Here is a 26,017-nt window from a genome sequence, read left to right as displayed (position 1 = left end):
AAATGTATTTTTTTATGCCTTAAAGTTGGACATATTAACATGGGGGTTCTATGGGATTGACTCTTGTTTGGAGCCTGTCTCTACTAGCTACAAGTCGATTAATTAGTTTAAGTAATTTAAAGGGGCATTCGGCAACTATTTCAACTTTATAAAACCGTTTAGAAATCATTTGGATGGTTTAATAACCTGTTCTGGTGAGAATGGTGACTTTCCCCGCTCCCCCCAGCGTTCCTAAGCGGAAAACCAACCGTGCAACGTGGGGACTAACGTCCTGGTAAGTTGGAAATAGGAAGTCTCTCGAGAAGCGAGAACGAGCGAGAAACACAAACTGCTTTATGGCAATTCGACATAAACACACACGCCACCCTCAATGTGTATGATGTATTACCCACCTCGGTAGACATAGCTCCACACAATAAAGTTGGCTGGCTCCGATAATAACAAATGCACATGAGCAGCGGTATGAAACGGGGAGGAGGGTGCCGCAAGAAGACCCGTGAGAAGACCGGTTATGAAGCGGTTTCATACTTACACATGACAAATGCTCTCTCTGGTCAGCGGCAGAGCTGACGCAGATTTGAATGTTCCACTGTGATTTTGTCAAAGGTTTAATAGACAGAGGCGAATCGTTGTCATTTCATAATGAGATTGCATTAATGTTTGAATCGAGATTGCGATCTTTTAACGATTAACTTCACAGATTAAATTACATTTTAAAACAATCAAATAGAAAAAGGTTCTTTAAATTGTCATATTATTTCACAATGTTACTGCTTTTACTGTATTTTTGATTAAATTAACGCAGCCTTGGCGAGTATAAAAGAAGGTTCATGCTCGAAAGCTTTCACATTTAAATCACAATGAAATCCCTTTACTTTCATAGGCTTTATTTACGTTCCAACATATGGGTCGTTTTATTCTACATAAAGCTTGAATAGATGCAGCATTACGAAGGTATCAGTATATAGTGCAAAACTTTACTTATAGCAGTTATTCAGGAAGACAAAAAAGAACCAGTGAAACATTTAAGGTTCTGTTTTCAACCATGGTTTGTACCTGCTGTCATCGAAGGTGGTGCCAGGGGAGGCGAGAGCCAAGCGCTTGCGAAGTTCATCTCGTTCCCTGGTGACCTGTCTCAGCTGGAACAGGATGGTGTCCAGGTTCTCGCTGGCCGGCCGGGTGTCACTGAGCGCAGGTGGAGGTGATGAGGCTTTGGTACCTGCAACAGTGAGCACGTCACCGGAGCACAGACAAGCTCACCCAGCACTAAAGCAGGGCTACAGTCAAAACAGAGTCCCCCAAAAAACTGAGACCACAATGGAGAAATCCAACTTGGAGTATGAGTATTTTCTCTTTGAAGGGACAATGTGTAGTTTTTTTAAGGTATATTATTATCTAAAATCACTATTTTTATTCAAAAATATGTCCTCAATGGTGTACAAATACCTCTGCCAATTATCTGACGAAGAATTTATTATCTTTATATACATGTGACGGGTAGGTCCACGGAGGCTTCCATGTAGTTCCGCCATCTTGAAAAACTATAATAGCAGAGAGGGTCAAAAAGTACTAACTAGACCAACGTGTTTTCGTTCAGAGCCAGCGTCACGTGACTGAAAGCAGCAGAAACGGAGGAGCGGAGCAGTGAGAGGCGCTTGTCACTGCCCCGGCAAGTCAGTCGGTAATTCATACTGTAACATTCATTTGTTCGTTGTGTCAAGTTGCAGTTTGTTTGAAATAACAAACCTGTTCACCTGAAGGAAAACTCGACGAAGTGCTATTAGAAGACATCCTGTCATAGCTTTTTGGTACATAACAGCTACCATAGATGCAACACGCATTTGAAAAAGCGAGGCACTGGAGAGCACAATTCGTTTGAATGCAAAATACAATTTCACCGCTAGATGGGAGAAATTCCTTCACAATGTCCCTTTAAAACTGCCGTGTACCAAAGACCGTCTCAAAAACAAGGTTTGAAACCGCCCGTCACAAACATGTAACCAATCTCGTTAACGTGCGAGCCGGGGCTTTTCCACAGAGTGCACAAGAATACACATAAAATGGGAAAGGAAAAATCAGGTACATAGCAATATATTGCAGGTGAATTATGTATATTATGATGAACTATATGCCTTTCTCCACTGATGTTCTGAGTTGTTCAAAGCGTTTCTAAGGACAGTAATGTTTAGAAGGTGGCTGTCCGACTCTGAGATGGAAAACAGGAACATGGTTTGTGTAACATTAATAACACATTATTAGCTGTTTGATAACATAGTCAAGCCAAGGACTAATCATATCAATTACCGTTAGCCTATGTGTCTGACGTTGTGGAGAGTGATACATAAAATGCACTACCATTCTGATACATCGACTTGTAGACGACCCTGTATAATTCGCTCTTCCTCTTCTGAATCAGTTCTGGTTCAAACCTACATGGCTGAATAAAACCAATATTTCCACTTGCCATTGTGTAGCGTTTACTACAGCTGACCGAGTGGATGTGCAGCTTTTTAGGTTTAGACAGTATTATTGAAGTATTATTTATATACTGTTATAGTATTCATTAATATTTTGAATTAGCTTTTATTTTTATATTTTAAGTTTTCATTTTAAAATTCAGTTGATGTTTTTGTAATTTTGTTATGTTAGATATTTTTATTCGTTTTTTTATATTTAGGTTTAAGTTTAAGTTTATAAATCTAATATTTAAGTTTGTTAAGCATTATTTAAAGGAACGAAAACTATTTTAATAGTCTAATAGTTAATAGTTTTAGTTAATAACAACACTGTTTTTAGAGCAGAGCTACTATGACTAAAATAGAAAACAAAATACAGGCTTAAAATGAAATCTGACCTTTAAAGCTTGGTTGTACTAAAAAAAAAACTGCAGAGCAAAAAAAGCTGCATAAATAAGCGTAAGCAAAAAAATGTGAACATGCTTGAGGTCACAATGGCTGACATTCTGAGCACTTTATGTAAATGATGATCTTTGGGGATAAGCAGCAACTAAAATTCCACTATAATCTTTTGGTTTTGGACAATCTGCTGCAGATATTCAGAGAATGAATTCCACTTTATATAGTAACAAAGAGGATAATCTACATTAGAGATAAAAGCAAAGCAGAGAACATAGTATTTGTCAAAATGTCATTTCAATGCCTTTCTAGGGATTTATTAGAGGAGGTTAACATGAGATATCTGGATAAATACCGCAAAGCTTTTTCCTACCAATTTTCCAGGCCTAGAAATCATCATTTTAAAATTCCCAGATACATCTGAAAGCTTGTGGGAATCCTTAATATGGTGATAATGGTTAAATTCACTGTATAAATTTGTATATAGCAGCTGATTTTAAAACAAAAGTCCAATTCATAATTTATATATTATTATAAGTTGAGAAAACATGCATGACAATATTTTAAAACAGAATAATGCATCTTTATAAATGTCTCTATACAAGTAAAATATCATGTGAAATCACATTTTGTAAAAAAAATAATAATAATAAATAAATAAATAAATAAAACCCAACATTCGTTCATTGTTTCAGGTTGATTTTTTTTAAATTAAACATTAAAAAATTACCGGTAAGCATATGACGACTAATAAAGTTGACGTGAAAAATTTGCTTTGTGTAAATATTTCCGTCTCATTTATTCGCAACTGACTGTGAACAGGCCTTTTGTTGACCTCGTCGTCTCAAACCCCAGCAGACCAAAACAGGCAGAGAGCATTATGGGTATCTCTGGCACAAGGAAACTGCCAAGTAATTTGGATGACAGTCAGCCTCAGAGCACATTTTCCACGGGCACCAAACCAGGAGAACAGGGCTCGGCCTTCAGATAAATCTGCCATGCCCTGCAACACGTATTATCACTGTTCATCTGAGTCGGCAGTCTGATTTGAGTGACTTTACAAATGCATCATGCACACACACATTGCACAAAGCACAGTGACAATGTGTGCAAGGTGTCAAGTGTGGGAGACGAAACTCTGACATACCGACACTGCTGAGGGAACTGCTGCTCTCAGAGTCAGATGGCATTGTGGACAGGACGCTGTAGGTGGACCCTGCGGAGGAGAGAAAACACCATTAAGAACTCAATGCTGACTGTTACAGCTCTCTAATTAACAAAACGCACAATGCTGGCAGAAAGGCAGCACTTTAGAAAATACAGAATAATTAATATGCAACTCTCTACTAGGGGTGTAAATCGGAGCCTTCATGACGATTCGATACGATACCGATTTCTTAAGCCAACGATTCGATTATTTTCGATACTTCAGAATTCCCCGCGATACGATTCGATACGATTCAATAATCGATATTTTTACATGATATCTATTAAGTTTCAAATAAATCAACAAAAATGTTTATAATTTGCCTTTTATTGAGAATACAGGAACAGTATTCTATTCACATAATGTGTATGTTGTGCTCAATGCACTGCAAATAGAACAGCAAATATAACAGTTACTGCATTCAGTTCAAAACTTGATTCTATCGAATCCTGGTGCGTTTCCGTGCATCTTACGTCATCGCAAACGTGCACGACGCATGATAGAAAACAAAACGCGGGTCAATATATTGTGTTTTTTATTTTATTTGGTGCTATTATGCACAGCTGAGTGAACAACACCGGTTTACTGTGTGCCGCATTTGGCTTTTTGCTGATTGCAAACGCAGGAGACAGTGGATTTCCATTAATGTGTTGCCCTGAGTCCACGCGCTATGTGTGTGTGAATACACTGCAGACTCTCTCTCGCTCTTATCCAAGGTAAATTATCAACACTATCAGCCCTTACATGTGTTTTATTTAACTAAATACATCATAATCAGCTAAAAAGAATGCGCAGGTCACTTACTTCCTGAACAAGTACGCACCCGAGTCCGTGATGCTTTCACATTCACGCGAGCCGCGGCACGGTTCGAGTGCAACCGAACTCAGCGCACCTCCTCCAGGCAGTCTCGGGTTTGGTACCCAGTGCTCACCCGGGTCAGCGTGACAGACAGCGTTTACATAATTAGCGATTTTTCATGCGAACCGTGCCCGTTCCGAGTTGGTGTGAAAGCACCCTAGACTTTTCAAGTAAGCTGTTGAAGTAGCCTTTTGTACACGTTAGCGCCTGTTTGTTTACGTTAATAACTGCTAGCTTGGAATTCGCCGACTAAGTGACTGAAGGTGCATTCACACTGGCAGTTTAGTTACGTTAGCCCAGTGCATAACAACAATCGTTTGTACGCATATGAGCGGATGCTGAAAATAGACAGGCGGCAAAACAAACACATTAATCGATACTCTTGCGGACGGATCGATGCATCGAATCGTCGGCTGTATAATCGATGCATCGATACGAATCGATTAATATTTAGACTCCTACTCTCTACAGCATCATACCTGAACATTTATTAGATGTTTCATTTTTTATGATTTTTATTATCAGTTTTCACACTTTAAATTGGTTCATTCTCAAGGAGACCAACACAGCCCAAGACAAAAAAGAAATTAAATATGCAAAAACAATCATCATTAATATTATTGTAACATGTTCAGATGAAATTATTATTGTTGTTATTTAACCCATAAACACAGTGTACCGCCAGCTCAGATCGTGGAAAATTGCACATCATTATTTAACGCAGAATCTCACGATTTAAAAAAAATGCTCAAACCCAAATCAGCAGTTTCTCAGCATGAGAATGTCCAAATGTATTATTTATTTCTAAAAAAATGTGGATTTAAAAAATTTTTTTTGTATGTCACTCAGAAAAAAAAAGTCCTCTAAAAATACATTAAGGTCTTAAAAGTTTAAAAGTATTGTTATTAATATTATTTGATATTACATAATATAATACTAACAATAATTTTTAAATGTTATAAATATATAATTTATTATTTTTCTATTATTGTTAATAATAATAATCATGTTTATAATATTATAAATAAATTACATTTTTAATTTACATTTAAATTACGTTTTTATTAACATTGTTTTTCTTCTAATAATAATTTGAAAAAAATCTAAATAAAAAAATCATCATGAAGTATAAATATTATAAAAAATATTATTATTATTATAGTAAATCAGATATTCAGAATTAAATTATATATTATGAATGTTTTTGGTATGTAAAAGTGATAATTTTAGAGTGTAAAAAAGCCATTTTAAAACCACTGAAAAAACTATTCTGTAAATAATGTCATTCTGCTAATCAAATTAAATCAGACACTTAAAAATGATCAGTATTGTTTGTAAACAACAATATCAATGTCTGACAAGACATCCCAGAAAACTTTGAGGCTTGAAAACAGAAAGACATTAAAACAACACTGTACAACAAAAACCTTTACAACTACCGACCCTACAGGGAAACATGAGTATTCCAAAGTGCGTTGCTGCAAGAACACCTGAGTATGTAAGCAAATAAGAACAAATAATGAAATGGATAATTGAATCTTTCAGATTGTTTGCAGCTCCTCCACCGCAGGGCTCCTCCTCTCAATGAGCAGAGTGTGTGGTGACAAGGACACGGTTCATTATCACAGGCCTGACTCCACAGTCCACACACAAACACACACACTATCACCCAAATCCCGCCCGGAGAAGATCACAGTCTCTCGGCTCTTCCTTCACTCTCTTATCACACCATCCGAGACACAGTTTTGCTTTTGAAGAGCAACTTCAATGCCTCCCATAGCCTGAAATAACTACAGGGTAGCAATGATTTGAGAGCAAGTGCAAGTTGCAAGGTTTTTTCGGTGGGGTGAAAGGCAGATGGAATAAATAGATATTGTATAACGTCTGAAAGCAGACCGAGTCCTGAGAGTCCTGTACAGGAAGTAGGCTTCAGAAATAGACACCCTGGTTTTAATGCACTCCCAACAAAAGGTATTTTACAGTGAGAGGATGGATGGAGAAACACTTACATGAACACATGGAGCTGCACTAACTTAATGCATCAATGATTCAATGGCTATAGAGAACAGACATCACTAAAAAGGCCTAAGGGAAAGTCTGGCACATAAACTGGCCTATTTTCAATCAATGCAAATTAGTAAGTGTCAAATTCTTTGATGGCTATAACAAGTTGTTGATTGTGGATTAGCTTATAATAAAAAATATTGTATTTTGTAGTGAATACTGTCATGCAATTTACAGCAAGTTGGAGGTTAGTTTGTCAACATTAAAAATATGTGTGGTATTAGATTGCAAGGAAAGCAGCTTCAGAGGTGGAGCAAGTTGTTACATTTGGATTCAATTATGTTTTTCAAATCAAGGGAACATGCAATAAGATACTAAAAACTGAATGTTTGACCGTATAAATAGCACATCAAAATTTCATTCAGACTGTGAGGGGTGGTTTAAACCTTTTCTGATCCGTTCAATAGGACATGTGAACACTTGATCATATTAAAAACCGAAACAGTAAAGTTCTGTGCATGTACAATGATGTACAAATGATGTATGACGCACAGAATGAGCTGCTGTTGTTGAATATAGTGTCATAAATGACTGTCGTGTCGTTCTAAAATTCTCATTCCACTCATCGTCTGTGAAGTGCTGCAGGACAATGTTGTCCCACCAGTCCTTGCTGGGACTCTCATCCACTGACACCTTGTTTTTGGCGCGGGAAGGGCGTTTACTGCATAATAAATATGAGCAGCACGGCACAAAGCTGGTGTTCGTCGTCTCCTACGTCTCCCTGAAATAGATGAATATTAAGCCTGGTTTTTAAATCAAAGAAAAAGAAATGGCAGGATGAGGGTTAGTATGCAGCAACAGCAGGAAACAGGAAAGTATATTCATGCAGTGTGTGTGCGCGCATGTCATGAAATCAATTCTGATTTGAAGCTTGTGACAAACCCGCACATTAACCAGATCACATTATTTAGCGCTTATGCAAATACTATGTTCACATTCATTCAAAACAAAAAAGTTCCACGTAGAAGTAGCAACGGATGTGAAGATTCAAAGCCAGATTTACTAGCAGGTTGCAGCGCAAACCCTCTTTTGGCGTTGAAACCCCACAGGATTTACTAAAGACACGCAGTGAAAATGTACTGCTAAAAAGGATTGGACACGGTTATTTTTGTGGCTGACTTTATTGCATATGCATTCGTAAGTGTTTCCCTTTCAGACGCAAAATTTATGGGAGGAAAGAATTTTAATATTTAAAAGGTTTGCGCTAGTCAATTTACTGGTATTTGCGCTATTATTTACTACCCAGCCAGGGCCTGCATTTATTTTGGAAAATGGGGGGAAAATACCCCCTTAGGTGATTCTTAAGGGTGGGCTTTTTTAATTTGAGGGGGGAGTTGGGGGGTGGGGCATTTATTCCAAAAACTAAATATTACATTTATCACGTCTAAATGTTTGCGCTCATTGTTCGCGCGCTTGTTAATTTGCATTGAAGCAATAGCAAAGATTAAAAAGCATTTGGTTAACAGAAAAGACTCTTTCCTACATCCTACATTGTTTTTTATGTTCTTTGTACTGTATTGATCTGTCCACCTAAAACACATTTTTGGAGATGAGGATGAAAGAGGAAGGGAGGAGATGCTGGATAACAGGATTTTGTTTGATTAAGAAATTAATGCATGAAATCCATATATATATATATATATATATATATATATATATATATATATATATACACACATACATATATATATATATTCAGACAATATATGTATATATGTATATATATATATATATATATACATACAGACTTTATATATACATACAGACTTTATATATACATATATTGTCTGAATATATTAGGGCTGCAACAACTAATCGATAAAATCGATTATAATCGATTATGAAAATCGTTGTCAACGAATGTCATTATCGATTAGTTGGTCTGCTTACGTCACGGGGAGCGTTTACTGGTACGCACACACACGCAAGGTCTCTCTCCCTCAGGCGCTCTGCCGAGCGCGCGCGCTACACGGTTTGGAGCAGTCTCTTCTGTCTCGCTTGCGCGATTTCGGGAGTTTGAACTAATTCGCGGGCATCAGGGAGCCGCAATCAATATGCGGGAGACTCCCGGGACTTCCGGGATCTTGGGATGTCTGTATTTTGTCTCGAGCATCAGGTTGCGCAATCAGTTCGCTCGCAACGTAAGTGATGGATTAAAATAGCGCTACCGCAGAAATAGGTTAAATTAAAACGGTCTTTACAAAGCGAAGCACTAAATATAAAGGCAGTTAATAACAGCAGCAGTAAAATATTGTTTTTTAGTCACTGTACTCAGTGGTTTTCAGCGAATGCTTGTGCACTAATGCATAATTTCTCCTGTCCTTTACTCAAGCCTGGTAACGTTACCTCCATTCCGTTCTCTTTTTATAGCATTTGTCTACTAAGTTTTAATTGTTTTTCAAACGCGATCTACTGCGGCTCTACTTTCACAATTGTTTTCAGTCTTTCTATATTTATTTAATCAATTTATCCTTATATTATTCTTTTATATATTATATATAATATATATTATATTCTTTATCCTTATATTCCTTATATATAATTAATTTTAAATAAAAATTAAATGAATTATATATTTTAGATGTTTTTAGTTTGTTTTTAGTTCAGATATTCACATCTGAACAACATGTCTGTGTAAATTTGTTTTAACAAAAATTGTGTTAAAACATAATATGTTGGATATCATTTTTTTAACAATAATCATGTTTGTCAACTTGCCATCAGCAATTATCATTAAAAACAATGCAAATATTGATATTAGTAAAACTCAATGTGTGGCTTTTGCACTTTTTAAAGTACACTTTTACACATAAATACCCTGATTTACGGTTTTATTTAGTTATAATAAAAAAAAATCTAATTTAATTTCTATCCGATTAATCGATTAATCGAAAAAATAATCGTCCGATTAATCGATTATCAAAATAATCGTTAGTTGCAGCCCTAGAATATATACACTTGCGCTGTTTCTGAAATTGCGTCTAGCAGATAGTTGTAAAAAGACTGATTTGATTTTAATCAATTATGAATTATGATTAGAATTATGCGCAATACCCGCGCTGAAATTTGATTTTGAGCCCTGTTGCCCAAAAAAAGCATGTCAAACCAGACTCTAATTTGCGTTGCTCTTGCTCGTTGGTCATTATGGAAATGATCCGGCTGTGTCTGTGTTCTTTAATTTGTTCGTCGTCAGTAGATCACGCGCAGAACTTTCCACTCCCATCGGCTCTGTTTTGGATTTGCGCTTTCACGCTAATTTGCCCTGTTTAGGTAATCTGGCCCATACTCTTTATTCTTACCATTATTCGAAACAAATTATTATAATTATTGGAAATAATTATAAGAGTTTAAATCTGAACAGACACATTTGGCAAAGTTCATGTTTGGCAGATTTCAAAACAATAGCACTGGGCCTTTCCCCGTCCGCGATTATGTAGGTCAGAGATGGCATGCTTTGCCCTGGGCATCCTTTGTGTTTGTTTGTTTGTTTCCCGCTCTGCACACACTTGGTACAACAGTTGTTTCAGGCAAGTAGACGATCAAATCCCCCCAACAACCCCCCAGCAACCATCACAAATACGGCATGACATGCGCTGCTATGATAAATTCAGCTGAATTTTAAATCCTGCTATATGGCAAAAAAGATCCACAGGCAGAGATTGAACATGCTCTGAGTGTCTTCCTGAAAAATGAACCAATAGCTGAAGGCTGAAGCTTAATAATGGATGAACGCAAGAGCATTCTTGCAAAAAAAACACATTTATCCTTTCGCTTTGACAGCCTAACAAGATCTGTTTGTATGAAGTTGATCTTGAGTCACAAGATCTTATTACACCATGATGATAATCTATTCCAACATTGTCTCATAGGCTAAATTTTACACAGCAGCAGAAAACGGTTGTCTTTTTTAGAGCGCCAAATATGGTTACGTTCACTTCACACGCAGTTCAGTTATAAACCAGAGTGACTACCACATTTCATATCCTCCCGCAAATCTTCACACATACAAAAAGCTGATTCATTAACATTTGAAGGATGAACTTGCAATTTAGTGTATAGGCCTAAATCAACAATGTGATAATTTGTTTGGTTTTATGAAGGTTGCTTTTATTGATATCTACTGGATAGTCACTAGTAGCTATGTTATTTAATGCCAAAATAAATTAACAAAAATTCTGGAAAAAAAATATTGGAGAGGGGGAGGTTGGCAGATTATGGTCAGTGAAGCCGTTATTGCAATGTATAACAAACATTTTGCAGCTAAATCTATGTCATGTGGTGTAATATATATACATACAGGGGTGCACATAAGTTTTTCAGTCTGGTTCTCATGAGAGAGTTTGGTGCTCACCCTGTACCAATTAAATATAGCTATAAAAAATAAAATTATTAATAACAGCATTATTGCACTTAATTAAGTTTTGGTTACACTATTTTAAGGTGTCATTGTTAGTGTAATGATGTGTTTAAGTACTGAGTAATATTAAAGGGGCTATGAGTAGCTTTTTAAAACCTTTTAGATAGAGTTTTCATTTGTACATTTATGAGCCAACCATAATGTAACAAAAGAATGACACCTTAATGTCCACCACGGTTGCCTCTATCAGCCTGTAGACTCAATTGTGTGGGGAGGATTCGGGTTCGAATTGGCGCGAAAATTCACAAAACGTGACGTCATGCCCGTTCTCGTCTACTTGGGGTTATATCCGTACGCCAGCCATTAATAAGCAGCGGGAATCGCTAGCAGTAATATTAGTGTTTCAAATGGACTCTGCGGACGGAAAGAAGCGACCAGCCTCCAGCACAATCCAGACACCCAAGGAAACTCCTCATAAGTAAAAATAAAAATAAAAGCCTTATCTACTGCGGCCAAAATAGAGAGTGACTGGCATCGGGCAAAGACAAGACAAGAGTCAAAATCGGAGCGGCATTTGATTCTTGGAGGGAGCACCGGTCAGCGCTGGGTATAAAAACTGACCCCGAGCTGGCTTTCTTTTTACAGCAAATGTAAGACAGTTACAACTCTCTGGTTGCTGTGGTCGTGCTCATATGAGCGTGCGCACCGAGAACGAGCACGAGACTGGCTGCAGTTTCTCTAACGGCCACTGGTGTCAGTAAAGGTTAGAAATTTCAGAACTTACGCAATGCTCCTTTAAGTAACTACATGTACTTACTATATGGTTAGGGTAGGATTAGGGTTTGGTTGAGGGTTAGTTGCATGTAATTATGCATAATTTACTGTTATTACTATGTTAAGTACATGTTACATGTAACAAGGACACTGTAAAATAAAGTGTTACTGTTTTGTTAATAAAATATTAAACAAAATAATTAATAAAGTGTGATTTTTTTTATTTAAAATATAATACTGAGATATAATAGTGCCCTAGTGAGTGTACAATTATTTTATAGTACACTTAAACACAATGCTAATATTTAAAATCTATATATTCTTATAAGAATTTTGAACATTTAAACCTAAAATCAGCAAGCTTTTACTTTGGCGGGATGCCAAGAAGTATGTAGCCTACGTATATGCACTGCCGGTTTTAGCACTCCCGAGTGAAGCACGTCAATGAATGCCACACCTTTGCTCTGAAACCAGCAGATTTATTATGCATTCAGTTCAAATGGAAATCTGATACAGTATTACAGTTGGTCGATCTAAAACGGTGAATGGGCTTTAACAGCTGTCAACCATGTATACGCAAATGAGAAGTCCGAACTTATTTACCCAGTGCATTTTTTATGTATACGCACCACTTATGTGCACCCCTGTGTAATATATATATATATATATATATATATATATATATATATATATATATATATATATATATATATATATATATATGCAAAGCATACAAAGAGCACTGTAAAAAAATATATGATCAATAAGTTATGACAATTGATCATGTGACATGTTTTTACATTGCTTTAACTCAAAATAATTTAAGCAACTTCCACATTTTTTTTAAGAGTCAGTTTAATGTAAGTTGAAATTACTTAAACTACCAAGTTGATTGTACTTAATTTAAGGCATCAACTTTTTTTTTATAGTGAGTACATTCCTAAGAACTGTTAAACTAGGTTTTTATACGATTGTTTATGGGTTATTGACCCAAATACAGCAGTCAGCCTCAAACACTCCCTGTGTAAACTACGTCTTAGGAGTTTAGAAATCATTTCTGACGAAACTGTGCACCAGGGTGTTGTAGATGAGGTGCAACAGCTACCTGCCACTACAAAGCTGCATTAACTCAAGTCTGAGTGGTTTGTCCCATTAATGATACTGGGCCGGCAAAGAGGGCGTCAGAATGAGCCTGATAAATGATTCTGTTTACCCACATTTCAGAGGTCTAAATCAGCTGACTTTGGCTGTGCTCCTGCTTCTGCTGCAGAAGCCGCTGCCATTTGATGAAATCTGGAGTCGCCCCAGCACAAGCTGAAAGACAGAGAGCAATGTGCCCCAGGAAAGGAGAAGACACATCACATCACACAGCCTTTGTTCAGTCACTTTTACATGACGCCGCATGGCAAGGCTGTAGTGTAAGGGCAAGGTTCAGAGAAAGCAGCCAATCAAGGCTCAGAGACCATCATGTGACATGGCAGTGTATACAGTCGGCCTGCTAATGGTGTGCAGTGAGGAGAGAGACATCAGCAGACAAAACTCTCGACTCTCATGTATCAGGTGATGTCACACACACAGATAAAGGGACATTCCCACTTTTGACACGACTGTGGAAAAATCTGAGGGGATCAGAGCGGTAACCCAACACTCAATCAATACAATGACTGAATAACCCCACGACATCTCGTGAACACATAAAGCACTGAAACAGAGGAACCAAAAATGTAATTTTACACCTACAAGTATTGCATCTGATATTACTTTGGTGGCATTTGGCGGGGCTTTTTATCCAAAGCACACTACCAGCAGGAAAAGAGCCCCTGGAGTAAGTTCAGCACTCGTCTCAATGGCAGCACAGTAATAGAGCAAGATTATGATCTCAGTAACTCTAGTTCTCGGTCACGCCTACTAGAAGCACCAGTCTCAGTGTAACGTTAAGAATCTGGGCTGCCAACACCATTACGGATCTCATCACTTCACATGTCACTCCACAGGCAACCTTTGTGGGTTGTGGCCAAATTTGGCTTCTCGGCACATCTTAAAGAGATTTGTCATCTGATGGCAAAGTAAACTTTAGAGCAATTTATTTGGGCCTAAATGTAACTTAACACAGAATCATCTGTAGGAAATAAAGCTATACGCACAACAGTTCAAAAGTTCGGGGTGGGTACAATTTTTAAATGTTTTTGAAAAAGTCTCTTATGTTTAAGGCTGCATTTATTTAAAATAGAGGAAAAATGTAATATTGTGAAATATTATTTAAATTTAAAACAGCTGTTTGTTTTTTTATTTGAATACATTTTTAAAATGTATTCTATTCCTGTGAGGGCAAAGCTGAAGTCTCAGCATCATTACTTACAGTCATCAGAAATCATTCTAAAATGTTTCTTGAGCACCAAATCAGCATTTCTTATCAATGCCGAAAACAGTTGTGCTGCTTTAAGGGATAATTACCTAAAATAGAATCGAATTTTGTCATTATTTTTGAAGCTTCAAAGTGGTAGTTGAATAGCTGCCAATGGAGGGACAGAAAGCTCTCAGATTTCATTAAAGAAAAATAAACTGACTCCAAACTTTTGAAGAGAAGTGTATAATTGACCTGTTTATGGATTTTCTGAAGGATTAGTCAACTAGTTAGTATTAAGGAAGCCCACTATCATTATGTTAAATTAGGGTCAAAGTAATCTATATGTGCATTATACATTTAAATTTATATAGCACACTGAATCAAAGAACGTCTAGCCAAGATCATTGGTTGGATTCAAGTCCTGCAAGTCCTGATGAACTGTATGCAATGCAAGTTTCTTTGGATAAAAGTGTCTAGCAATAAATGTAACTACACATATAAGCTAAATATCTAAATATATCTTTTTTAACTATCACAGTCTAGCAAGAAACCAGATTTTAACAGGAACATTGCTCACAGCAGGTGATCTAAAGTCTGAAGTCTTAAAAAACTCATTATTGAAGACGGTGAATGTGTTACAAAAGCATTGCTCTGATGACTGTAGCGGCAGTGCGCTAAAAGGGATGAATTTAGAAACACACCTTATGTGTGACAGAGAGAGATGAAGATTACTGTAAGGACAGAACACTAAAATCCTCTGACAGCAATCAGAAAAAAGTACCAAAAACATAAACTAAAATTAGAAAAGAAAAACCATTGAAGAAAAAGTATAAAAAGTCCTTAAAAATCCACATCTGATTGTGTTGCAGTGACAGGTACATAATGCAGGCTTACTCTAATATAGCATCTCCCAACGGGACACATGGCCCGTTTTCCGATACCAACTGTAGTGCTTCCTAGAACAAGCTCCATGTGCCAGTCTGATCAATGCCGCTCTACACTAACCGGCATCAAGACTCATGCCATCTCAAGTCCTGCTGGGAAGATTGTACGTACAAGCCTGGAAGTTGAAATTACGATGTGATGTGCATACTAGAGCCCGACCGATATGGATTTTTTGGGGCCGATGCCGATACCGATATTAGGGAGTAAAAAAAGCCCGATACCGATATATCGGCCGATATTATTTATGTGTATATTATAATACAGTAGCAATATTATTTATGTGTATAGTACAGTATACCAGTCAAAAGTTTGGACACTTTCCTATTGGTGTGTACAAACTTTTGATGGGTACTTTACACAGTAGCTATAAACAGAATAAATGTATTTTATAAACACGTTTTGCAATGATCACTCAAATGTGGTAATCAAACACTTGTGTGACACAGATATGTAATGGAGGCAGGGGGGATGATAGAATGAGAATTATACAGCTGAGCTGTAACCAAACTAGTTTGCATTGCATGTTATATTATATTATATTATATTCTAAATACTGTTGCATAATCTTCACTAACGACGACTTTGTCTTTTAATTTAGTCATAACTTGTATCAATAAATATATAAAAAGTGTCACTGACAAAACCTTATTATCTTCTATTTTTACTCTTAATTCCTCTAATCTCTACCAGTGGAGGAACAACTCAGATCTTTTTACTAAAGTAAAATTAATAATATCATAATGAAAACGTTTTTAATGACATATGTACAGTACTTTTATACTATTTTAAATAATTAGTAAGCAAAATGTACTAAACGTGAAACTAGGCTACTCTTAATGCAAAATGGCCCTATATAAAGTGTTATAATTATATACATTTTTGGAATATTGCTTGATGTTGTAACGTAGCGTTATCAGGCAGAATGAGCTTTAACACTGTGTCTACACTGGACGCGGCCGTTACTGCTCGCGTCGCAACAGCCGTTTACCCTAGACAAAGCAGAATCAGTTTACTGTCGGAGATCGCTCGCGCCACGCATTTTAATCAATGTTTCATCAACCAATTGCCTTAATAAATAAGAAGAAGGCCTAAATATAGCAGACAATATAATCAGGACTTCTCAGCTGCGCGCTTGCAATAGTCACAAGCTCACACAATACGTGACAGAGGCTTGTAGCAGAGAAATCAATTCTGTGAATTACACTGCGCAAATCACGAGTAGGCTACTACCCACCGGATGAAGAAGGGTTGGCTCTCAGTCTCCACAGGCTACATAAAATATTCATTTTATTTTATTTTATTTTATTTTATTTTATTTTTCGTGTTTGCATTTATGAGGAAAAAACAATGTTACAGACGCGACAGTTCAGCACTACGGACGTGAGCGCTCTGAAAGCGGCACTAATGCTTTGAAACTTTCACATAGACATCAAACAGAAAGCACAAAACCGTTAGTTTCAAAGTTAATTTCGTTTTGTATTAATTGTATCTTAATTTTAATCAATGTTTCATCAGCCATTTGCCTGGATTTAATTTATAAGAAGTAAATTTAGCAGACGATAGATAATCTCGACACGGAGGCGCTGCGGGTGAACTGGAGCTCGTCTCATGAACCGAAACTCAGCGTATAGACCTGAGAATTGAAATATATCTATATTGAAATGTCTAATTTTAAACAGAACAATTCAAAACGAAAGACAGACAGACTCATGTAATCGTATGAAATGTGCATTTCTCTCTGGCGCGCGCTCACTGAAGATCACGAGTCAGCATCGTCAACTTCATCTTTGGCTGACACTGACTGAAAACACTTGTTTATTAATAAACAATTAAAATGTCTCCTTGCTATATTTGTTGTATTCATAATCATTATTTTTGCCAGTTCTTGTGACAGCTTTTAGGTGCTTTATTGGCAGCGCCACCCTTACATGAATCACCGTACCCGCATTTTTTAAAATATTCATTTATCGGCCATTATAAATGCCGATACCGATAGTTAGGAAAATGCCTAAAATCGGCCGATAATATCGGCCCGCCGATATATCGGTCGGGCTCTAGTGCATACAAGTGATTTTAATCAGAAGATTTTTTTTTACTGATACAAAGAAAACCTTTAACTGCTTATGCAACTAAATGAAGTACAAAATATATGCATGTATTTTATTTTTCTTGTGCAGCCACAGAGAATGACTGGAAAGGAAACATTCACAAAATCCTCAAAGGACCTAAATTGAGACCGCAGTACACAAAATATGCACAACCCTAATTTCCAGACAAAACTGTCAACTTTTAAAACATTCGAATGTACACTATCGTTCAAAAGTTTAGAGTCAGTAGATTTTTTGTTTGAAACAAATTAATACTTTGATTCAGCAAGGACGAATTAGGCTACATTCATCAAAAATGGCAGTAAAGACTTATATATTGGTATAAAAGCTTTCAGTTTCAAATAAATGCTGTTCTTTTGAACGTTCTATTTATCAAAAAATAGTGAAAAAAAGTATCATGGTTTCTGCAAAAACATTAAGCATCACAACTGTTTTCGACATTGACAATAATAAGAAATATTTCCTGAGCAGCAAATCAGCATATTTATGATATCTGATGTGACACTGAAGACTGGAGTAATGATGCTGAAAATTCAAGTTTGCCACCACAGGAATATTTTACATTTTAAATTGTATAGAAAATAGTTATCTTACCTTGTAATAATATTTTGCAATATTACTGTTTTTACTGTATTTTTGATCAAATATATGCAATGTAGGTGAGCATAAGAGACTTCTGTCAAAAACATTCAAAAATCTTAGAGACTCTGATAAGACTTGAAGGCAAGATTAGACTTTCACATCTCTGTATATTTCCATTACCTCACAACTATCATCTAGACCGTGGCACTTCCGCAGTTCCTCTGCAATTAAGCAGCTTGGGAACACTTGAAAATGGTAATGAGGTCTTTCTTGTTAGTTCTGCCTCTCATGGAGAAAAAACTTGAAGCTCTGAGTGAATCTAGGAGGCTTGTGTCCTTTTAAAGCCACAGAGACTAGCACACATGTGGTGCTGACAGTATCATTTTGTCTCCTTTAATTCCAGCGTTAGCAATCATTCATGCGTTCTGCTGCCATTAAACGATCAGGCGCTGCTAGTGAGAGTTCACACCACAAATTGAGCGGAGATCAATACTGTTTGAGCCAATGTGAAAATGTGTGTGAGAGCATCATTATCAGGAGAGATATTGGATTTATCAAATAGCTTTGTGCCACATTTAGTGATGTTAAGCTGAAGACAGACAGATAGAAAGAAATCTGTCTAGATCCATAAATAAATGAGAGCTGCAATATTGACTAAAAGCAGTGCAGTCTAGAATGCGTTTAGTCTAGTGAGGTGGATAAAAGCTGAAGCTGACACGCAGAATATAAAAGACAGAGGCTATCCTGTCCTCGAGTGTGACGTTAAGAGGCAGGGATCCTAAAAAAGAATTCTTAGATCTGAAGTGATGGCCTTGAATCAGAGTGGCATCAGTATTAATATTTCATGGCATGAGCTGTGCTTCACAAAGTCATGAGTACACGTCTACAGACTACACTCAAAACTTCATTCACAAAACCACTTCGGTTCTGAGGGTTCTTTTACACTTCGTTCGATTGCCCGGTCCGAACCAGAGTTCGATTGCTCCCCCTCCCCCCCCACCAGATTGTGTTCACATTATATTTTTGGGTCTGAACCACAGTGCGTTTGCATCATCAAAGCAGCAGCTGTTTACCCGTTGCATGCATGCTGACGACGCAGGAAAAGGAGGCAAAAAGCAAAGCGTTGCTCATCGCAATTTTAGATTTTGTTCTTTTAATCTTTGCTTTAATCTAATCTTAGCGATTTTTAATTTATTTGACACAACCAAGACTTATAAAGTATACGCCTATGTAATAAGCATAAATGTTTCACATTGTTGGCAAATTTTTTAACTACGCAATGTACTGAGACATTTTTCAACGCTGTAAATTTTCAAAACAATTCCATACGTGTAATAGCAGGGACGTAATATTACTACTAAATTACAACGTTTTTTGATAACATTATAAGTGGAGCTCAGTTCACGACACATTTAAGAACTCTTATTGAAATGCTGTCACTCTGTAACTTTCCCTGTCCCCTGCACTGATCAACACTGATCAAGTGGACAGCCCCCATGGTCAGTAAACAGTGCAATCTGCTGACGGTGCAGTTTGGGGCAGTTCATTTAAAACAAAAGGCCTGTTGTTTCTGTATTGGCACAACATTTGAGTGCATGAGGGAGTAGTCCGCTAGCCCGCTGTGGACAAGCCCTAACCCAAGTGAAACAACTGCACTGCTGCCCAATTGAAATGGATGGCACCATAAAGCTGCAGTGTCTCCTATCTGAGGCGGCCTATAGGTCACAGCAATAACTTCAGATCGGAAACTATAACATCAAAAATCTCTGGGATATGCAAGTCAAACTAAATGATCAGCGATGCGTTTACAGTAATCAATGCGTTTCGGCTCATGGAAATGTGCAAGTCTGCAATAAGGCTATTCGAATATCATCTACAGCACGTAAATCTCACTCTCCCTGTCCTGTTAGAGAGATTGATCGGCAAAATTGATCTTTTGTCTCCCTATGTTGGTTGATTTATGAGGCTGCGTACAGGAGAGTCCTTCCATGGAGACACATGGTGTTAGCAGTTCCTTTAGCCCGCGTGCTGAACAGTTGGCGCTGCCGCTACAATACTATCCTCTGAACCGATTCAGCCCCTCCTCCACGACTCTGAGCCCGTCTGTGTGTGTGTGTGTGTGTGTGTGTAGAGGAAGACCTGGCAATGAAAAGAGATGAAGCCCAACAGCGGCAGCTTGGGAGAATGACTTCAGAGCAGGTTGATATCAGCACAACTCATCTCACATGCATACGGCAGAGTCATTTCAGGCTGTTTGGAGCCTGCAGGGGGACAAGGCTCATCTTTAGCTCTTACTAACACGGCTAAACGTAATAATCACAAGAACTGAATCACTGCACTAAAGAAAATTATGCTTTCGCAATACCTTTCAGCTCAAATCAGCATAAGCCCCACACAGGATACAGAGCATCTTCAGAGGAAGGAAACTAATCTGGAGATGAATAACCACAACTGGAAATAGGAAATATATACAGCTCCACGCTTATGGATTTCTTATACACGTGTGTGTGTGTGTGTGTGTGTGTGTGTGTGTGTGTGTGTGTGTGTGTGTGTGTGTGTGTGTGTGTGTGTGTGTGTGTGTGTGTGTGTGTGTGCGTGCGTGTGTGTGTGTGGTTGGTGTACACAAAAGCACTGAGTCAGGTGGGACTGTGCCAGCATGCACAAAGGGTGTGTGTGTGTGTGTGTGTGTGTGTGTGTGTGTGTGTGTGTGTGTGCGCGTGTGTGTGTTAAACTGACAGTAATGCTCCACAGCAGAGGCTCGAGTGGGTCGCAGATCTGTTGTGATAAGGTTGTGGGCAAAATGTTAATTTATTAAACATAATATTTCTAATATATTAGAAGGGAGAAAACACTTCCCCAACATTTTGCTGTTAATGTCATAAGGTTGTGCATTCAGTTAATTTGGGATTTACAGAAATTCCTGTCTGTCACCCGATTGAAGCCAAATTAAACAGATTCCATTTTTAAAAAAATAAAATCATTTAAAACTATGATAAAATTAAGTGGATTTACAGGACATTTAATCATTTAGCAGACGGTTTTATCCAAAACGACTTACAAATGAGGAGAACAACAGAAGAATAGAATTTTAGAACAATAGAATTTTTATTTTCATTTTTTATTAATGGCAATACATTAGAAAATAACAGATATAGTACCTATACCTAAATACGAGTGTTAGATGAAAGCAATATGTAAAAATAGAAGAAATAAGCATGCACAATTAAATATATAACATCAAGTATTTGATCAAAAACACAGGAAAAACAGTAATATTGTGAAATATTATAAAATAAAATGTCCTGTGTTTTAGGATATATTTAAATGGAATTTATTTCTGTGATGGGAAAGCTGAATCTTCAGCGTCATTACTCCAGTCTTCAGTCACATGATCCTTCAAAAATCAATCTGATATTCTTATTAGCTGCTCAAGAAACAATTCATATTAGTTTCAATGTTGAAAACAGTTAATATTTCTGAGGAATCTGTGGATTTTATTTTCCTCTGGATTCTTTAATATACAGAAAGTTCAAAAGAACAGCGCTTGCCATTGAAATCTTTTGGAACTAGCCTATTAATATTGTCACTTTTGATAATTGAATGCATTATTGCTGAATAAAATAAAACTGTTAATTTATATCAACAAATAAATCAGTGCATCCCTAAAGGCAACATGGACAGGTTTGTGTGACATGCTCTCATCCTCAAATCTATGAACAATATACACAAAATACTAGAAAACACTCAGGCTCAAGTCTACATTTAATATACAGGTTCACATGCAACGTCAATAAACATGGTTCATTTCAGTGTTCAAAGACCAGTCATAGGGTGCAGAGAGCATGAAAGAAATCCTCAAAATTCAATTAAGTGAAGCTAACAGTAATAGTATGTGAAGCACTCAACAGTACAGTTACTCCGAAGGAAAAATTAACTGTATGATGATTTTACCCATATCTACATCTTTAGTGGGATGTTCTATCCAAAAGAGTCCATAGTGGAGATTAGGGTGGTCATGGTACCAAAATTTCAGCTGTCGGTACAAATGCCAGCAATATTTCACTGTTCTCATACCAATTTCGGTTCAATACCAGAGCAAGAACTGGTGATTTAAGTACTTTAAAAAATGTTGTCCCGTTTTGTATCACCCGTTGGTTATCAGTGTCAATCATCGCAGTTTCTGATTCAATGATGCATTTAAATACAGTTGTCAATCCAGAAACTTTAGCAGCATGAAAAACTATATTTGTATTCAGATTGTGAATGGGTAATAAACAGAAAGCAATAGAAGAACAGATATGATTGTGATTGGCTACTGCTCAAGGCTTGTAAAAACACACTGTAAATAGAAACATTTGGCACTCGGAGAGCGCTCAAACTAACACGAACTAGAGCGTTTAAAAGCAGCGTCTATTGGAGAGTACCAAATATAACATGGTACTACCAGTACTGCAGAACTGCTAGTATGTTACTGGTACATTTGAAAACCTCAGTGGAGATTCATGACCCCACACTCATCCTCAAGGACACCATGTACCAATAAAGATGTCAGCAAGCTCACATATCTTCAACTGTATCATTACAAAATCAATCAATTACAATCATTTCAAACCACTCAAACTCCATCCATTCTTACAGGTCTACGAATACAGCACATGTATGTTCAAATCGATTTGCCATGGTTCCCTGGCAAGTGTGTTTCCATGGAAACAAGTCAGCCCATAGCCTATTCCATACGTGCGTCAGGGAAGCATTCGGTTTGAACAAAATTCAAATGGAAATGATATGACCCATGTCATGAGCAGTGAAACAGAAGCACATATCCATGAGGTAATCCATGAGAAAAATCTTTATTTCAGTTACCCATGATGCCTCTCTCTGATCACGGCTAATAGCTTGAAGAAGTAGAGCATTGACTGAGAAACCCTATTGTGATCTTTGCATTCAGGGTCAATCGATATGATAGTACTTTCATCCTCATCTGTTATACCACATTTCTACAGAAGAATCCCTGTTCCACCCTGGTGGTCTGCTGCCTTCATCTGGTCAATCTCAACAGTTTATCATTGACCCAACACTAAAACCATCATGCAACACCTTTGTTATGTCATAAAACAATTGCACCATTGCTCTGAAACATCCACTACAAAATACTGAATTCAAGATGTGACCTCTTCAGATACAACAGAAAGAACACCACATAATTTATGCAAATCCAAAGATGCATCTTAAAAATAAAGGTTCCAAATGAAGGTCTTCAAAACAATGCCATAGAAGAACCATTTTGGGTTAACCAAAAAAAACCTTAGAAGAACCCTATTTTTCTTAGTGTCAAGAACTTTTTAATTGAGAAGAACCTGGAAGGTTCAAGGAACCATAAATGCCAAACAAAAACATGAATGTGGCATGCAATAGAACAGATAGTTTCCAGGGAAATAAGTTCAATCCATTTACGTCTATCCAAAAAGAAAACAAATCCTGTCAACTGCTTCTATATCTCTTACTCATCTAAAATAAGGCAAACATCAGTTTTACACGTGTGCTCTGATCCACATCATGAATCAAGCATGACATCTTCACCTCCCAAACTGCTATTTGTCTTGCCAGTGTGACATTGACCGGTCAATTCCAGTGCTTTACTATTGATCCAAAGATAAAAATAACTGGGACCATCCTGCAACTCATCACGTTGCCATCCACGTCACAATAAATCAAAAACCTGACTTCATCATCTGCAATGACAAGACATGTTGTTACACACAAACACAAATTCTACAGCAATCAGATAGCTCACTGATATTTACTGAAAATACTCCAATTGTATTTACAACTCAATTTCTGCTAGGACTTTCACATCCACCTAGAATAAACTAAGACCACCAGACATCTGTGTTTCAACTTGCTTGATTCATGATGTGCATCAGATCAGATCACATTTGAGTGTGCACCTCCCAACCTGCTATCCTTCCAGCCAGAGTGCAATTCCTGAAGTTTACTATTGAACCAAAGCTTTAAAAGAACTGAAACCATTGTGAAACACCATCTCATACTTGCTTTAAAACATCAACTGCACAATAACAAATACCATGACCTCATCATCTATGCAATGCAAAGACATGTTATATATGTTGCATGAGATTCTACAGAAACCAGACAACACAGTGTCTATTGAAAATACTCCAATTTGATGTACAACTCACTGACAACTTCTGCTAAGACTTTCACGTCCATCTAGAAGTAAGTTAGACCACCAAACATCAGTGATGTGAAAGTGATGCACTTAACGAATCAAGCTCTCCAGTCTGCAGTGCATCTTACCAGAGTGATCTGCTGGTCCTCCACCGTTAGCGAAGAGGACAGAGTACAGGTGAGGGTATGTCTTCTCCAGGGCCACACAGAGCTCCAGGAAATGGTCGCTTTGCTTGTTCATGAGCATCTTCAGGAGCTGCTCCACTTTCTCGGCGCTGGAAGAGCAGTTTTGGTCCAGCTCGAAGGTTTCCTGTTCGCTGAGGCTTCCCGATTTACTCAGCATCTCTATCAGCCGGTCAGCATCCGTGATTGACTCCAGTAAGTTCTGGTGGTACTGGTGGAGTAACTCTTTGTGCTTGGGCTCCATTGCAGTTCCTACAGTTCTCTAGCTAACTAACGTTAGCTAGCTCCGTGCTATCGCCGTAGACCCAATTCCCCTCACACAAACCCGATGAATGCAGCCGCAACTTCCTCCTATCCGCTCACTTGTAGGATTTGAGCCACGGCGCCATGAGATGTGATGGCTTAATCAAGCGGGGTTTCATTAACGTTACAAACAGCAGAAAGGCACAGAAGCCATGTTTGTTGCCTGAAGCTGTTGACTGCACTAAACAGCTAGACATTTCTCCCGGATCACTTACGCGAGGCAACTTCGTCTATTTCCCCCTGCGCTTCCGTGGAGAGCATGTTCATCCGCGTTTATATTTTCTTCTTGGGCATTTATTTGGCGCTGTGCGGACTCAAGTGTAAGCAAAAGTAGCGCAACTCTTCTTGCGTTCCCTACTCAAACTGTACGCTCCGCCATGTCTCGGTATCTCAGCAGCTGCTGCCTGCTGTCAATCAACTTCCCGTGCAATGTCCATATTTGGTAAAGTAGGCGGGGCTTTGTCCGAGACACACCTGGTTTCCTCCAATGGGCGTGCACTACTGTTCAAAATTTCGGGCAAAAGGGCTACACAGTTATGAAGATAATGCATCATGACATAACAAGTGCAAGGGGATTTTACGCTGGAACATGTGCTGTACAACGCAGTCTGTTTGCATATGAATTTTATTAAATGTGACTGTGCTACTTTGTGATTTTATAATCACAATATTTAAATACATGATAAATAAATACTTCTAGAACAAGGCAACTGTGCTAGCCAGCCATTGGTTCTCATTGGATAGCCCACATGAGAAGTAGCCTAAATATCACATGAAACAACAAAAATATCCCAAGGCACGCATAAAAAGACAACACAAATAGGCCTATGTCTTAATGACTTATCCCAGACCAGTTAATTAAAGGCTTTTTATGCTTATCCACGTGGATGCCTTGGAATATTTTGTTGTTTCATTATGTATGTATATATATACACACACACGTGTGTGTGTGTGTGTGTGTGTGTGTGTGTGTGTGTGTGTGTGTGTGTGTGTGTGTGTGTGTGTGTTATGCCTCAAAGCAATATGAATAGCACTGTAATATAAATGTAGTCATTGCAATAGCAAGAAAACGAGTGTAAGCGAATTAAAACCATTGTATGCTAATACAAGATCCTCTGTGTTCTTCCATATATTCAGATATTATCTTTCATTTCTGGACATTATAGGTGAACAAGTTTGATAGAAAAAGTTACTCTTTATTTTGTGTCTTTCTTACATGTTTACATAAACTCCTAAAAATAATAA

The 26,017-nt window shown here is 37.6% G+C and overlaps 1 protein-coding gene across 13 annotated transcripts in view; it reads right to left on the bottom strand.

Annotated features, from left to right (window-relative positions):
* The window catches only part of dlg5a (discs, large homolog 5a (Drosophila)), a 72,795-nt gene extending 47,611 nt beyond the window's left edge, over positions 1-25,184 (bottom strand). For 6 of the 13 annotated variants that reach the window (XR_013190711.1, XR_013190713.1, XR_013190714.1 and 3 more), the window contains exons 1-3: positions 24,416-25,164; positions 4,003-4,071; positions 1,057-1,219 (exon numbers count right to left, since the gene is read on the bottom strand). Coding sequence is in view for 9 of the 13 variants with exons in the window: in XM_077197099.1 (XP_077053214.1) it covers positions 1,057-1,219; positions 4,003-4,071; positions 24,416-24,713 (530 nt within the window). In the remaining 4 variants the exon portion in view is untranslated. Of the gene's footprint in view, positions 1-1,056; positions 1,220-4,002; positions 4,072-24,415 lie in introns of all 13 variants that reach the window. The other 7 variants (XR_013190712.1, XM_077197100.1, XM_077197101.1 and 4 more) reach the window with 3 other exon arrangements.
* Positions 25,185-26,017: the final 833 nt, after the last annotated feature.

Source organism: Siphateles boraxobius, unplaced genomic scaffold, assembly GCF_051911475.1.
Source record: "Siphateles boraxobius isolate OS27281-9 unplaced genomic scaffold, OSU_SipBor_1 37, whole genome shotgun sequence".
In the NCBI taxonomy this organism is placed as follows: Eukaryota; Metazoa; Chordata; class Actinopteri; order Cypriniformes; family Leuciscidae; genus Siphateles; species Siphateles boraxobius.
This window is presented reverse-complemented; position numbering and strand designations above follow the sequence as displayed.